Source organism: Ornithorhynchus anatinus, chromosome 4 (genome assembly GCF_004115215.2).
Source record: "Ornithorhynchus anatinus isolate Pmale09 chromosome 4, mOrnAna1.pri.v4, whole genome shotgun sequence".
NCBI lineage: Eukaryota > Metazoa > Chordata > Mammalia > Monotremata > Ornithorhynchidae > Ornithorhynchus > Ornithorhynchus anatinus.
This window is the reverse complement of record NC_041731.1, coordinates 24,887,193-24,900,749: the sequence shown is the minus strand read 5'-3', so window position 1 is coordinate 24,900,749 and position 13,557 is coordinate 24,887,193. Positions and strand designations below refer to the sequence as shown.

The window sequence follows — 13,557 nt, the reverse complement described above, 5'->3', positions numbered from 1 at the left end:
GAAATAGTTGGCCTCCTAGTTGATCTGGAGTCAGAAGAGGAGGAAAGATCCCAAATAAAGCAGGATTCCAACAGCCTCCCTGACTGCGGGGGCGGGTATCTGGACTTAGAGGAAAGACTCCCCAAATTGGCCACCTTGCTGGTGAATGACACCAAAGAGCTCTTCCAGCTTTGGGGTTTACCAACTTTAGCTGGATGTGGCAAGGTATGCCCAGGATATTGTATTTCTCTTGGGGTGGGTAGATAGGGGAGGGCCTTCTCACAGTCCCAACAAGGCCTGGCATGGAATGTTTATTATCCCAACATCTCTGAATGGTTCTACTTTCTGAAAAGCACTACTCCCAGGCCCACCCTGCCCTGGGCTGCCTTAAAGCCTCGAGGGGGTGGAGAGAGGAGGGGATGAGGAAATCCACCCCCTGGACTCAGTTTTTTGAGGTCTTCTCATCTAGACTGTAAGCCCATAGTGGGCAAGGAACGTGTCTACCTACTCTGCTATAGTGTACTCTCCTAAGCACTTGCTCTGCACACAGTATACAGTGCTCTGCATAACAGTAAGCGCTCAATTAAATACGATTGAGTGACCTTCCCAACCCAGACCCCCAAAGCATCCACTTTTAAGGGCATTGCACAAGGCAGGAAGCAGCCTGTCCCTAGAGCAGGACTGCAGAAGATCTTCCCTACTCATCATTACCACAGGCGCTTGTGAAGAGGCAGTGAGTGGGGTTGGGCAGGGTGAGGCAAGCCCCCTCCCTGCCCTCCAGGCGGTTCCGATGAGAGCTGGATCTCTCTCTCTCCCTCTTTCACACATGCACACAAGAACAGAACCCCCAAATCAAGTAACAGACTAAAGTTGCATTCTGAATGGCCGGGGAGAGAAAAGTTTAGGAGGTCGGAGAAAGAGAAGGAGGAGGGGGCAAGGAGGAGGAGGGCCACCGAGGGCCGTCGTGAGAGATGCATGTTCAGACAGGGTGGGGTGCTCGGGCGAGAGAGAAGCGGTGTGGTATAGTGGAAAGAGCCCGAGCTTGGGAATCAGAGGACGTGAGTTCTAATCCCGAATCCGCCACTTGTCTGCTGTGTGACCTTGGCCAAGCCGTTTAACTTCTCGGTGCCTCTGTTACCTCATCTATAAAATAGGGATTATAACTGTGAGCCCCACGTGAGGCAACCTGCCTACCCTGTATCTACTCCAGCGCTTAGAATAGTGCTTGGCACATAGTAAGCACTTAAGAAATACTATCATCATTATTAGGGAACCTTCCCTTCCAGCGGGCAACGGGGAAAGTCGAAACTGCAGCCGGGGCGAGAATCGGGCTGCTTTTCCAACCGCAAACCAGCCGCCGCAAATCAAAGATCCACGTCCGGAGATCAGAAAGGACCGGCCGGAGGGAGCTCCGGGGGAGCGCTTACAATGAGCTCGGGCCTGTGGGTGCCCGTGCCCCCCATGAGCCCGAGCCGCTGCCCACCGAAGCCGGGGGTGGGGTGGGATGGGATCGGGGTGGCTCCCTACCCGCGCCCGAGGAGCGGCTCTGCCCGTTGGGGCTCGCCCTGCAGTGGGCCCGGACGGCCCAGGGCCCCGCTCACCTGCGATGTGCTGGCGCCGGCCCTCGTCCAGGTGCGTGGACAGCGCGTCCCCCATGGCGGAGCGGACACGGGGAGCCGGATCCCCCCGGCCACCAGCCCCGACGCCGCCGCTTGGGATGGACGGGGTGCACAGCCGCCTTCTCTGACCGGTGCGGGGCTGTGCGATGCGCTGCAGTGCGCGCTGCCCCCGAGCCCGGGCCTCTGAGCTGCTGTCCCGGGCAACCCTCTACCAGCGCCGCCGCCGCTGCCTCCTCACCCAAGGAGGCTCCGAGGACGGTGACTGACTACTCGGGACGCGCCCAGGCCAGCCTAGACACGCCCCTTCCCCTCCAAGACCCGACCCCTTCCCCGCCGGCTCCCTCCTATTCCCCCTCCTCCAGGACCCGCCCCTTCCCTCCAGGACGGCCCCTTCCCCTTCCCCTTCCCCGGCTCTCCCTGCTTTCTCGGCGGGTAAGAGAGGGCCCGGCAGGCCGGGTGCTTTGGGAACTGCTTCGGCTGAAGATGTTGTTTCCTCTTTTAAATCAAGCCAGAGTCTCAGCGTCCCCCATTCTTTCTTCATCCCCCACCCCCTTACCCAGCCGAGGGAGACCCAATTCCTTTTTGAGGACCTACTTAGTGCCGTCCCTACAGCCCACCTGATCTCCCTTGACTAACTGGACCGGGCAGGCTTGGAGCCAGCAGGACCCCGCATTTGAGATGGGTCCTGCATTTGAGATGAGGTGAGATGAGTCTGCAATTCGGGTATGGGATTGGGGGGCGGGAGGGGACATGCCTGTGTTCACTCTTCCTTCCTCCCACCCCCAACCCCACCCATATCAGCCCGGGGAGTCTGCCAACATGTACCTGGAAGTCTGCCGTTCCTGGCAAAGCCCTCGTGCCATCAACACAAGCGGCTCTTTGTTGGCCTTTTGTGTACTGTATTTATTTATTTTTAAAATTTCTCCAGTAAGTATGACAGCACCTCCTCCTCTGGCCGGGCCTCTCCCTATTCAGGGATCTGGCCTTTGTCCTACCTCGGTCCCAAGGTGTGCCTTGTAAAACCCAGATTTGTAGGGAGGGAGGGTGCCAAACCGAAAGCTGCCACCTTTGCCTTTGCTGGAGCATACACTTTCTTCACCCTGAGTTTGGGGAGGCCAAACAGGCTCAAGGAGGGCGGATCTGGGATTAGGTTCAAGGATGTTGAAGAGACAATTTGGAAACCCAAACTTTGGGGACCGGCCCCCATCTGGGTCAGACCCAATCGAACGCCTGGTTTCTCCAGGCGTGAAACCGCAACACTGAAACTTTTGAAACTGTGTGTTTTCAGCCGGACAGACCCCCAGCCCACACCGTTCAGGGCCTCTTAGTGACCAACCAGCCTTTGGGGCTGCTAGTTCTCCTCTGTGTTAGTCCGGGTGCTAAGTCTACATCAATCATTCATATTTATTGAGCACTTACTGTGTGCAGAGCACTGTACTAAGCGTTTTGGAGACTACAACACAATAATATAACAGATGCATTCTTTGCTCACAATAACCTTACAGTCTACATCTCCCAGTATAACTATGGTTCTGCACTAGTAGCAGTATCAGTGCTAATGCTGTCTATTAAGCACCTACTGAATGAGAGATGCTGTGCTCTGTGGGTGGGAAGCATGACAGAAGCTCAAGACGCATTTTCCACCGACAAGGAGCTGGCACTCTAATGGGGGATACACAGAAATATTCACAAGCAGTGGAATCAGCATAAATGAAATTGAATGTTCACTCATATACATATTGACTTAGGTGCTGAGGATGGGCATAAATAAGTACATGAGTGCAAGAGGCACCTGAAGGGTTGGTTAGTGTGAGGACTGGGGGCGGGGGAGAGTTGCACCTTTTCACCACGTTTAGATGGGTGATTTGCAGATGTGGCCCCGTCCATTTGCACATCTAGTTGCTGATTAGTACCTCCTGGTCCCACATCTGGTCAGCAGAGAGGCAGGGAATGAGAGGGAGACATGTGGGGATAGAGTTGATCAATCAATCAGTGGTATTTATTGAGCAGTTACTTTATGCAGAGGGCTATACTAAGAGCTTGGGGGAGTACTCTATTGTACAATAGAGTAGAGAGTTATGGTCTGAAGGAGCTTCCTATCTAGTTGATTCCTATCTTGGATTCCATCTAAGAAAGGGTGGTGGAATGTGGGAGGGAGAAGGGGAATGGGGAAGTGGCCCAATGATAATGGAAGCAAAGTCAGGACCTGTGAACACCAGCCCCCTCTTCTCTGAACCCCAGGCTTGTTTTTCTCAAGCCCTTTTGATCAAACTCATACTTTCCATAGCATGTGTTCTGATGGGCAAAGGGCCTGATTTGTCTGATAAGTGAAAAGTAACAGTGATGTTCAGAAGCTATTGAGGGCTCAGCTGAACATCTGAGACCCTGTCCTACTTAGGGCAACCCCAATCCAAAAGAGTTAACAAGGAGGAGCTCATTTTTGGCAATCCTAGACATGAAAAGTTGATGCCAACTCCCTGCCTCATAAGAGGCAGAATGCTGTTCTCCCTGTTGAGCTGGCCCTTTCAAGAGCTGTTTTCTGGGTGTGGCTGAACCTGGAACACCTGAGCAGGTGATGCAGCAGCAGGTAATAATAAAACTGGTATTTAAGTGCTTATTATGTGCCAAGCACTGTCCTAAGTGCTGGGTTGATTCAAGATAAGTAGGCTGAATGCAGTCCCATTCCCACATGGAGTTCACAGTCTAATAGGAAGAAGAACCAGGTATTTAATCCTGATTGAACAGATGAGGTGACAGATCCAGAGAAGTTAAGTGACTTGTCCAAAGTCACGCAGCAGGCAAGTGGCAGAGTGGGGCTTAGAGCTCTGGCCCATGCTCTTCCCTCTGGACCACACTGCATCTGTGAGCAGTCTCTCCTCCACCTTAAAAAGAAAGAGGTCTTAGAGTCAAGGTTCAGTTGGCAGTCTGCACAGACCTGCTTCAAGGGCTTCCCCATAGATTGCCCATACATCACCCCCCCCACCCTCCCACAGCAGGGTAAGGCGATGAGACTTGTCCCCCTGAGTTTCTCCCCTCATCCTCCCTCCCCAGGACCAACCCAGCTGCCTCTGGAAAGCAGCCTTCCACAGACCAAAAAATCAAGAGTAATTCTCCATGGGTGGTCACATTCCAAACAACTGAACATCGACAGAGAATTTAAAAAGAAAAAAAATTAAAAAAAACCCTTCCATTATCCCAAAGGACTGAGCATGTGGAAAAGGTTGACTTGGAAAGGTCAGAGGACTCTCATGAAGAAGAAAGAAAGGGGACCTCCGTCAAAGGGCCCAGTCCTCCCCGGAAACAGCAGCTTTCAAGGGCTGCCATCACTGCCAAAGACTGGGGAGTTGGTCCACAATCGGGGGGCACACATGCTCTCTCTGTGAACCTGGGGCAGAGTCTGGGGATGATAATAGTAACTGTGGTATTTGTTCGCTTTCTATGCGCCAAGCACTGTACTAAGCTGGGGTAGGTAGAAGATGATCAGGTGGGACACTGTCCCTCTGCCCCACAGGGCTCACAGTTGAAGCAGGAGGGAGAACAGATGCTGAATCCCTATTTTACAGATGAGGAAATAGAGGTTCAGAAAAGTTAAGTGAGTTTTGTCCACGGGCACACAGCAAGCAAGTGGTAGGTTCAGATTAGAACCCAGGTCCTCTGACTCAGCCACGTGCTCTTGTCACTATGCCATGCTGGACATGCCCTCAGGCCTCACATAATGCTATGGACTTGATCTTGGAGGGTACACTTCCCTTCCTCCTACCCTTCCCCTGTAGAGTACTGTGCCTTGGCCAGAGTAATGACTGATGGACCTCGCAAATTCTGGACAAGGAGATACCTGTGATGTCACATGTGTTATCCTGGACACTCCATGAAGATATCACAGGTGCCTTTCCAAATCTTGGAATTTTGCAGCAGGAGCCATGGGTGAGGGAAGCTGAGTGCTGAAAAGAAAAATACCTGACATAAAAGCCTGGGTGCTGAAACTATACCAGACAGGGAACAAACTGTGTGAAAACTTGTGTCCATTATGAAACCAGGGGACGGTCCACCCTAGCCCCAATGCAGGCCTCCTGATCTCTCCCAGCGTGACTCTTCATGTCCTGGGACTTCTCCCTTTTACTGTAAGGTCTTTGTGGGCCGGGATCAGGTCTACCAACTCTATTGTATTGTACTCTTCCAAGTGTTTAATACCTTTTTTATGGTATTTGTTACTGTGTGCCAGACACTGTACCTAGAGCTGGGGTGCACAGAAGCTAATCAGGTTCAGTACGGTCCCTGTCCCACATGAGACTCATAGTCTTAATCCCCTTTTTACAGATGAGGTCACTGAGACACAGAGAAGTGAAATGACTTGCCCAAGGTCACACAGCATACAAGTGGCAGAGCTGGAATTAGATTGGGATCTGATTTACCAGACCCATTCTCTATCCACTAGGCCTCGCTGCTTCTTATTGATTAACAGATTGGTTTTAATGGGACAGATACTCTCTGGCTCTGATACCCTTTCCCTCCCAATCCCACCAGCCCCTACCTGATTGTTCCCTTGGGAAATTCCATCTCCCCTACTACAAAAGGAGTCAATTTCCTCCTCTACCCTTTCACAGTCAATCAATAAATCCCAATTTTTAAGCACTTTATGTGTGCAAAGAACTATACTAAGCATTTTGAAAGGTATACCAGAAACCAAAGATATGATCTGTATGCCCAAAGAGCAACAATTTCCTGCCTTGGGACCCGGTTATTTTTGGAATTCCTAACTCTTGGAGTACTCTCCTTTACCACCCCTTTCTTAAATTCCTACTTCTCCCCCTTGCTGCCTGCTGAATCTTGACTTAGCTCACGATAATCAATCATTCATATTACTGTACTAAGAGCTGTGGAGGATGCAGTATAACAGAGTTGGTAGACACGTTCCCTGCCCACAGTGAGCTTATAGTCTAGAAGAGGAGACAGACATTAATTTTGCAAACAGTAAGTGCTCAGGAAATATGATTGAAAGAGAGAATGAATGAATAAATTATGGCTATGTACATAAGTGCTGTGTGGCTGAGGATGGGGCTATTAAAGTGTGTAAATACAAGTATAAGAGGGACACAGAAGGGAGTGGGAGAAGAAGAAATGAGGGCACAAGATGCTTTTTTTTCCCCCAGAAACTCAGATTTATTCACAGGAAACTAATCTTATCTAGAGGAGAAACTTGGAGTCACAGGGCTGAATTGGCCCCCTGGACTCCCAATTAATCAAATAATCAGTTGATCCCAGGATAAAAACCAACGATCTGGTTCTGATGGGGTGGGACCATGTCTGTCACAGCTTCTGCTTGTTTAGAGTTTGCTGTAACAAAGAACCACTTGAAACCAGCTAAGAAAATAACATGTTGAAGCAACAGAGTTTCTGTTCCTCAGATCTCCCCACTCTACTCCATAGTGTTATATCAACAATGGTATTTATTGAGTGGTTACTGTGGGCAGAGCACTTTACTGAGTGCTTGAGTGAGTTCAATACCATAGAGTTGGTAGACACAGTCCCTGCCCACAGTGAGTTTAGTGGCTGGAGAGACTTCCTAGAATTAATATCAGGGCCAACTGGGCAATGCCTAAATATCCCAGATCCTTAAGTACTAAAAGGAGGGCTGTATTTCTCAGCCTTCCTCTACTGCCTACCTCAAACTTGTCTCTTTGCATGTGTTTTACAGACCTCCATCTCTGGTCTGCAGCTCCACTGGGCCATTTATTCAGCAGCAACTGCCAACCCTGCCCGGCCCTGCCCTGTTTTCCAAATCCTTGAGAGATAGGGAGAGGCTGGGGATTATTATCCCCATTTTACAGATGGGGAAAGCAGAGGCCTAGAGGTCTAGTGATTTACCCAGCTCTATTTTTGCACTGGTGGAGCCAGCTGAGAAAACAGGCCCCAGAATAAGCACTTGTTCCCACTTACCATCCATCTTTCATCTCTGGATCTTGGAGCACTTTACAAACATCTATTCATCCAGCTCTGCCAACCCTGTGAAAAGGCACATGCCACTGTTGTCTGATGACTGTTCACTTCTAAGACGTCCAAGCAGCATGGAAGTAGTGAGGCCTAGTGGAAATAGACTGAGCTTGGGAGTCCAAGAACCTGAGTTCTAATCATGACTCTTCCATTTGCCTGCTGTCTGACCTTGGGCAAGTCACTTCACTTCTCTGTGCCCTCTGTGCCCATTCCCCTCATCTACAAAATGAGGATTTAATATCTGTTCTCCCTCCTACTTGGACTATGAACCCCATGTGTCTAGACCAGGGCTTAGTACAGCACTTGACACATAGTAAGGGCTTAACAAATTTTACTATAATTGTTCCAGAGCCAAATTCTGTCCTTCTCATGTCTTGGAGTTCCTTCCATCCTTCCTGGCCTCCTTCCTCAGTGTTGCTGGAACTACCTTTTTGCAACAGTGCTCTCAGCCTGAGGAGTGGGGTGGTGGGGGTTGGCTATGATGAGTCCCCTTGACTAATTATTTGGGAGGCAGTATGGCCCAGTCAGAGGACCTGGGTTCTAATCCTGTCTCTGCAACTGCATGTTGTGTGATCTTGGGCAAGTCACTTTACTTCTCTGTACCTTAGTTTCCTCATCTATAAAATGGGGATTCAATACCTACTTTCCCTCCTACTTAGGCTGTGACCCTTGTGTGGGATTGGGACTGTGTCCAGCCTGATTTTCTGTACCTCAACACTTAATATAGTGCTTGGCACAGAGTAAGTGCTTAAAAAAAATCACAATTATTCATTATTATTTCTTGGGTCCCCTAAGAGTAGGAGGATCTAAGGCAGCCTCCCCTTTAGCCCATTTGATTTAGGCCTTTGGCTACCCTAGGTCCAGTTACCAATATTATTTACAGGGCAGTATGTGATAATGGCATAAATCAGAGCAGTGAAGAAAGAAGAGCTTCTGTTCCCCCCAAATCCCTCTCCACACCCCCCACCCCTTTGTCAGAGAGCAGCACGGCACGACCCTCCAGAGAAACCATGGGCTCAAACTTAACATTTCTCAGCAAACCGCAACCCTCCAATTTGGATTTTTACTGAATCCTGCAGCTGCTTCCTCCTGCCCATCTCCTGGACTCAGCTGTTCCTCATTCTGCTGAAATCTTTAGTCCAGCCAAACTCTTGGTTCCCAGTAGGTCCCTGCTTCCTTCTTCACGCTGTTCTTCCCAGTTCCCTCACTAAATCCCAAAGCCAACACTGAGCCCAGCTAAAGACATAGCCTCCTGCTTGCTCTCCCAGAATAGTAACAATGGGTACCAGGTGAGTAAGAAAAGATGCTCCAGACATTTCCTCCTTCTTTTTTCCTCTCCAAGTCCCCCTGTGGGGAAAGAGAGTTGAGTCAGAGTGGCCTAGGGAGATCTGTTCAGCGATAAGGTAGCGGGCATAAGGCAGGATGGACTTTTTCTGTTGACATGACCTTAAGCGATCACCCAGATCTAGCACTTATGAACTTGTTTACACCCTCCTTAGCACTCCAATCTGTCTTCTCAATTTACTTATTTACTATCATCATCATAATCAATGGTATTTACTGAGCACTTACTATATGCAGAGCACTGTACTAAGCACTTAAGAGAGTTCAGTACAACAGAGTTGGCCGACACGTTTCCTGCCCACAATGAGTTTACAGTCTAGAGGAGAGACCTCTCTAGTTGCAAATATTTTTAAGTTTGTCTCCTCCAATAGAGTGTAATAATAATAGTAATCATCTTCATCATCATGAAAATGATAGCATTTAGGTGTTTTCTATGTGCCAAACACTGTACTAAGCACTAGGGTAGATAAAAGATAATCAGGTTGGACACAGTCCTTGTCCCATATGGGGATTTCAGTCCAAGTGGGAGAACAAAGTCTAAGTAGGGTTTTGTGCTTTGTGGGCAGGGAATGGGTTACTTTGTTATTCTGTCCTTCCCAAGCTCCTAGCACTGTGCACTGCCCCAAGTGGGTGATGAATAAGTACTCCTCCTTCTCTCTTTCTGGTGATGGCCTGGACACTAGCTTGGGAACTTCTAGGTGTGGAAGCCAGGAAAACAACTGTTTTCCATTCTGGGAGGAGTGGGAGTTGCTATCTTTCCTTTCCCTTTCTCCCCTCCTTCTCCATTCCCCTCCCTTCCCTGTAAGGGAATTGCCACCTACAGCCCTGAGTCATTGGTAAGCACTAAACAAATGCCATCATTATTATTCTCAAGCAGGAAGTGGCTGCAGCAGCCTGACGGAGCAGACTTGTCTCAGCGGCCTGCCCCTCTCCGCCCCCCAGAGCAGAGCAGAGGGGTTGGAGGAGAGGAGAAAGAGGGCAGGGGCACCTAGTACCCATTGTCTGCCTCTCCCCTTCCCCACATGTATCCCCAACTCCAACCCCACTCTCCCCACATCACAATCCCCCTCAAAACAAAGAACAACAGAAGTATATAAAACTACATGGAATGCACTGGAACAAGTTTTGTCATTCTGCTTGCTCTGTCAGAGTTTCTGCTGAGTAGATTCTAAGCTCCTAAGAGGCAGAGTCTTTTTTAAAGCAAATGAACAGAACCGAGACTAGGGTTTGCCCACAATCAATGGAGAGTATTTACTGAGCATTAGCTATGAGCGGAGCCCTGCTTAGAGTGTCTTGGAGAGGACAAAAGAGTTGGTAGAAACAATCCCTGCCCTCAAGGAATTTACAGTCTGGTGGAGAAGGCAGGCTCTAAAATAAATTATGAGTAGCAGGAAAGAATAGGATATAACAGTATGCACCTAAGTGTAAAGTCCCTGAGGTGGAGGAGTGCCCAAGCGATTAGGTGATGCAGAGGTGGCAGTGGAGGGAGAAATGCGGTGGGGAAATGAAAGATTAATCAGGGAAGGCCTCCTGGAGAAGATGTGATTTCAGATTCTAGATTGTAAACTCCTTTTGGGAAGGAACTATGTCTATCAACTCTGTCATATCGCTCAGAACAGTGCTCTGCACTCAATAAATACATTTGATTGGTTGATTGATTCAGAAGGGCTTTGAAGATGGGGAGAGAAGTGGTCTGCCGGATGTGGAGGGAAGGATTTTCTAGGCACAGGGGAGGGCGTGACCAAAGGAACGGAGGTGAGAGAGTTGACTCTAAACTCATTATGGGCAGAGACCCTGTCAACTAACCCTGTTGTACTCTCAAGCACTTAGTTCAGTACTCTACACAACGTAAATACTTAATAAATACCATTGATTGATTGATGAGAACAGAGGCATTATTGACAGTCAGTGTCAATGGGTGTTAAGGATCAGGAAGATCTGATTGGGTGGAGTTCCATCTCTTGCCCAGCTTCTCTTGTTTCCCTGCTGTTTTATTTGTCTCCTGGACTTGTGCTTTATTACTACTCTTCTGGCACTCAGGTCTCTGGTAATCTCGTTTCTGATAGCATCCTTAGCTGATTAGGAAAGGCTTCTGCTCCAGGGTTGAGAATTATTTTTCAAAGACAAACTGCCTGGCTTCCTGTAGGGAGGCTTGTGGTCACTGGTTTGACATTCACATGCTAGTGACTCAGAGTCATTTCCAAATGAAGCACACTACCCTTACTAGCCCCTCTGCTCTTTCCCCAGATAGATCTCAGTGATTAAGACCCCAGCATGACTGGAGGAGTCTGGGTTAGTTTTTGGGCGGGGCAGCCATTTTGCAGTTAGATTTACAAAATCAGTAGCCCGCCCTCATGCTCTTCTACCCCCAGTGGTTCTGGTAGTCAGCCCCACCAGCCTCCACCCTATTGGTGCTGGAGGAGAAGCAGTATGGCCTAGTGAAAAGCCCAGAGTCAGAGAACCTGGGTTCTAATACTGGCTCTGCCACTTGTCTGCTTTGTAACCTTGGGCAAGTGATTTAACTTTTCTGGGACTCGGTTTTCCTCATCTGTAAAATGGAGATTAAGGCTGTAAGCCCCATGTGGGACATGGGCTGAGTCTAACCTGTTTACCTTGTATCTACACCTGCACTTACTATAGTGCCTGGCACATAGTAGTGCTTAACAACTATCACTGAAAAAATAAAAGTGTCTTCTTGAAGTCCTCTCACCCTTTCGTCTTCCCTGCTCTAGTGCTTTGGAGGACCTGGGAAATGGGGAAGTAAACAGGAGGAGAGGGATGAAGACATGAAGGCAATTCACTGAAAGGGAGAGGCAATCAAGACCAAGGGGCAACTCAGTCAATCAGTTAGTGGCATTTACTGAGCACTTACTTTGTGCAGAGTCGTGTACTCAGTGCTTGGGAGAGTACAATAGAGCTGAAGCATCCACAGAGTGGGAGCTCTGTGGAGGATTTATCCTTATTCAAATCCTTTCTGGATGTTCTGACCATGTGGTCTCATCCTAAACATCTACCAACTGCCCATTATTTCCTGCTAGGCCGTATGGCCCCTTCCTATCTTCAACGCCGTCATCAATGAGTCTGTGGGCAAATGACAACTATTTTGGCTCCATTTTGTAGTTCTTAATAGCCCTGACAAAAATGGTGAGGAAGAAGGTTGAAACTATTTTTTTTTTATTGTGAGAGTTTGGGATTATGTTTACTATTCAGTGACCCATGCTACTCGCCCAGATCGATCCAGGATCTCCAGTGTTTCTTATCTCCAGCGGTAGCCACAGAGCGCTTGACATAAAGGTCTCCATCATGGACACATTCATACTGTTAGTGCTGAGCCCTTCTAGACTGTAAGCTCCTTGTGGACAGGAGCAGGTCAACCAATTCTTTTGTAGGGTACTCTACCAAGAGCTTAGTAGACTGCTCTGCACAAAGTAAATGCTCAATACATACCATTGATTGATTGACTGATGAGCCAGCCAACACCCTTAGTTTCCCTCCTAGTAATCCATCATGAATCTTTCACCCATTCATCTAGCCAAGCCCTTTTTGGACTTAGTGATATTTTCAGCTGCACGACTTCTTGTGAAAACACATTCCATCTGTTCACACTCCTCTATGTAACTGGGTGAAGACATATTTCCTTTCAATTTGTTCTGATCCTGTAACTTTCAAGCTTCAGTGGGTAAATTAATTGTATTTACTGAGCACTTACTGTGTGCGGAGCACTGAGAAGAGTACAATATAATGATAAACAGACACATTCCCTACCCACAGAGAGCTTACAGTCGAGAAGGGTTCTCCCTTTGTACATCAGTCCTGCCCCTTCTCAACTGTACTTTTCCACACCAAAGGGTCCTAACCTTTTCAATCTCGCTCAGTCTCGCTTCATCTGGAAGCTGCCACATCCTTGTCACCTTTCTCCCACTCTATCAGGTCCTGGCCAAGCAGGGCCAAGTTGACTGTATGTGGGGCAGAGAGGTATTGAATTATCTTGGCACCTCTGGAAAGTTTGTATTTGTTGCCCTCCCTTAGTCCAACACCATTTCACTCTCCTCGTGTTCATTTTAGAAACTTCAATATTGAGGTCACCGTTTCTCCCCTGAGACATTCAGCCTATGGCCTCTGCCACTGCTTCTGTCCCCTCACCTCTACGTAGGGCATGATCTTGGAACTCTCCAACATCTTTCTGGATCTTGGGTGGAGGTGGCTGCACAAAAGGCTGAAGTCCTGTGCCCTTGGCCACGACCACCCCCAGGCTCCTCACTGTTCTGGGACCCCCCCAGCGTGCTGCAAGCCTTATCTGAAGAGAAGCAGCATAGTCTAGCAGGTAGAGCATGGGTGTGGGAGTCAGAAGGACCTGGGTTCTAATCCCAACTCCACCACTTGTCTCCTGTGTGACCTTAGACAAGTCACTTCACTTCTCTGGGCCTCAGTGACCTCATCTGTAAAATGGGAATTAGAAAAAACCTCCCTTGACCCCACAGCCCATCTCCCTCCTATCCTTCCTTTCCAAACTCCTGGAGCAAGTCATCTACACTCGCTGCCTCGAATTCCTCTTCTCCAACTCTTTCCTGGACCCCCTCCAATCTGATTTCTGTCCCCCCCACTCCACTGAAAGCGCCCTCTC

At 48.8% G+C, this 13,557-nt stretch overlaps 1 protein-coding gene and 1 long non-coding RNA gene across 3 annotated transcripts in view; one reads left to right on the top strand and one right to left on the bottom strand.

Moving 5' to 3' along the window:
• Positions 1–1,885, bottom strand: part of NIBAN2 (niban apoptosis regulator 2) — a 69,401-nt gene extending 67,516 nt beyond the window's left edge. Inside the window, exon 1 of the mRNA XM_029062966.2 lies at positions 1,581–1,885. Coding sequence (XP_028918799.1) covers positions 1,581–1,635 — 55 coding nt within the window. The 5' untranslated portion in view covers positions 1,636–1,885. The remainder of the gene's footprint in view (positions 1–1,580) is intronic.
• Positions 1,886–2,028: 143 nt separating this feature from the next.
• LOC114811075 overlaps positions 2,029–13,557 on the top strand; it is a 34,488-nt gene continuing 22,959 nt past the window's right edge. For both annotated transcript variants that reach the window (XR_003758773.2, XR_003758772.2), the window contains exon 1: positions 2,029–2,299. This is a non-coding gene — a long non-coding RNA (uncharacterized LOC114811075). The remainder of the gene's footprint in view (positions 2,300–13,557) is intronic.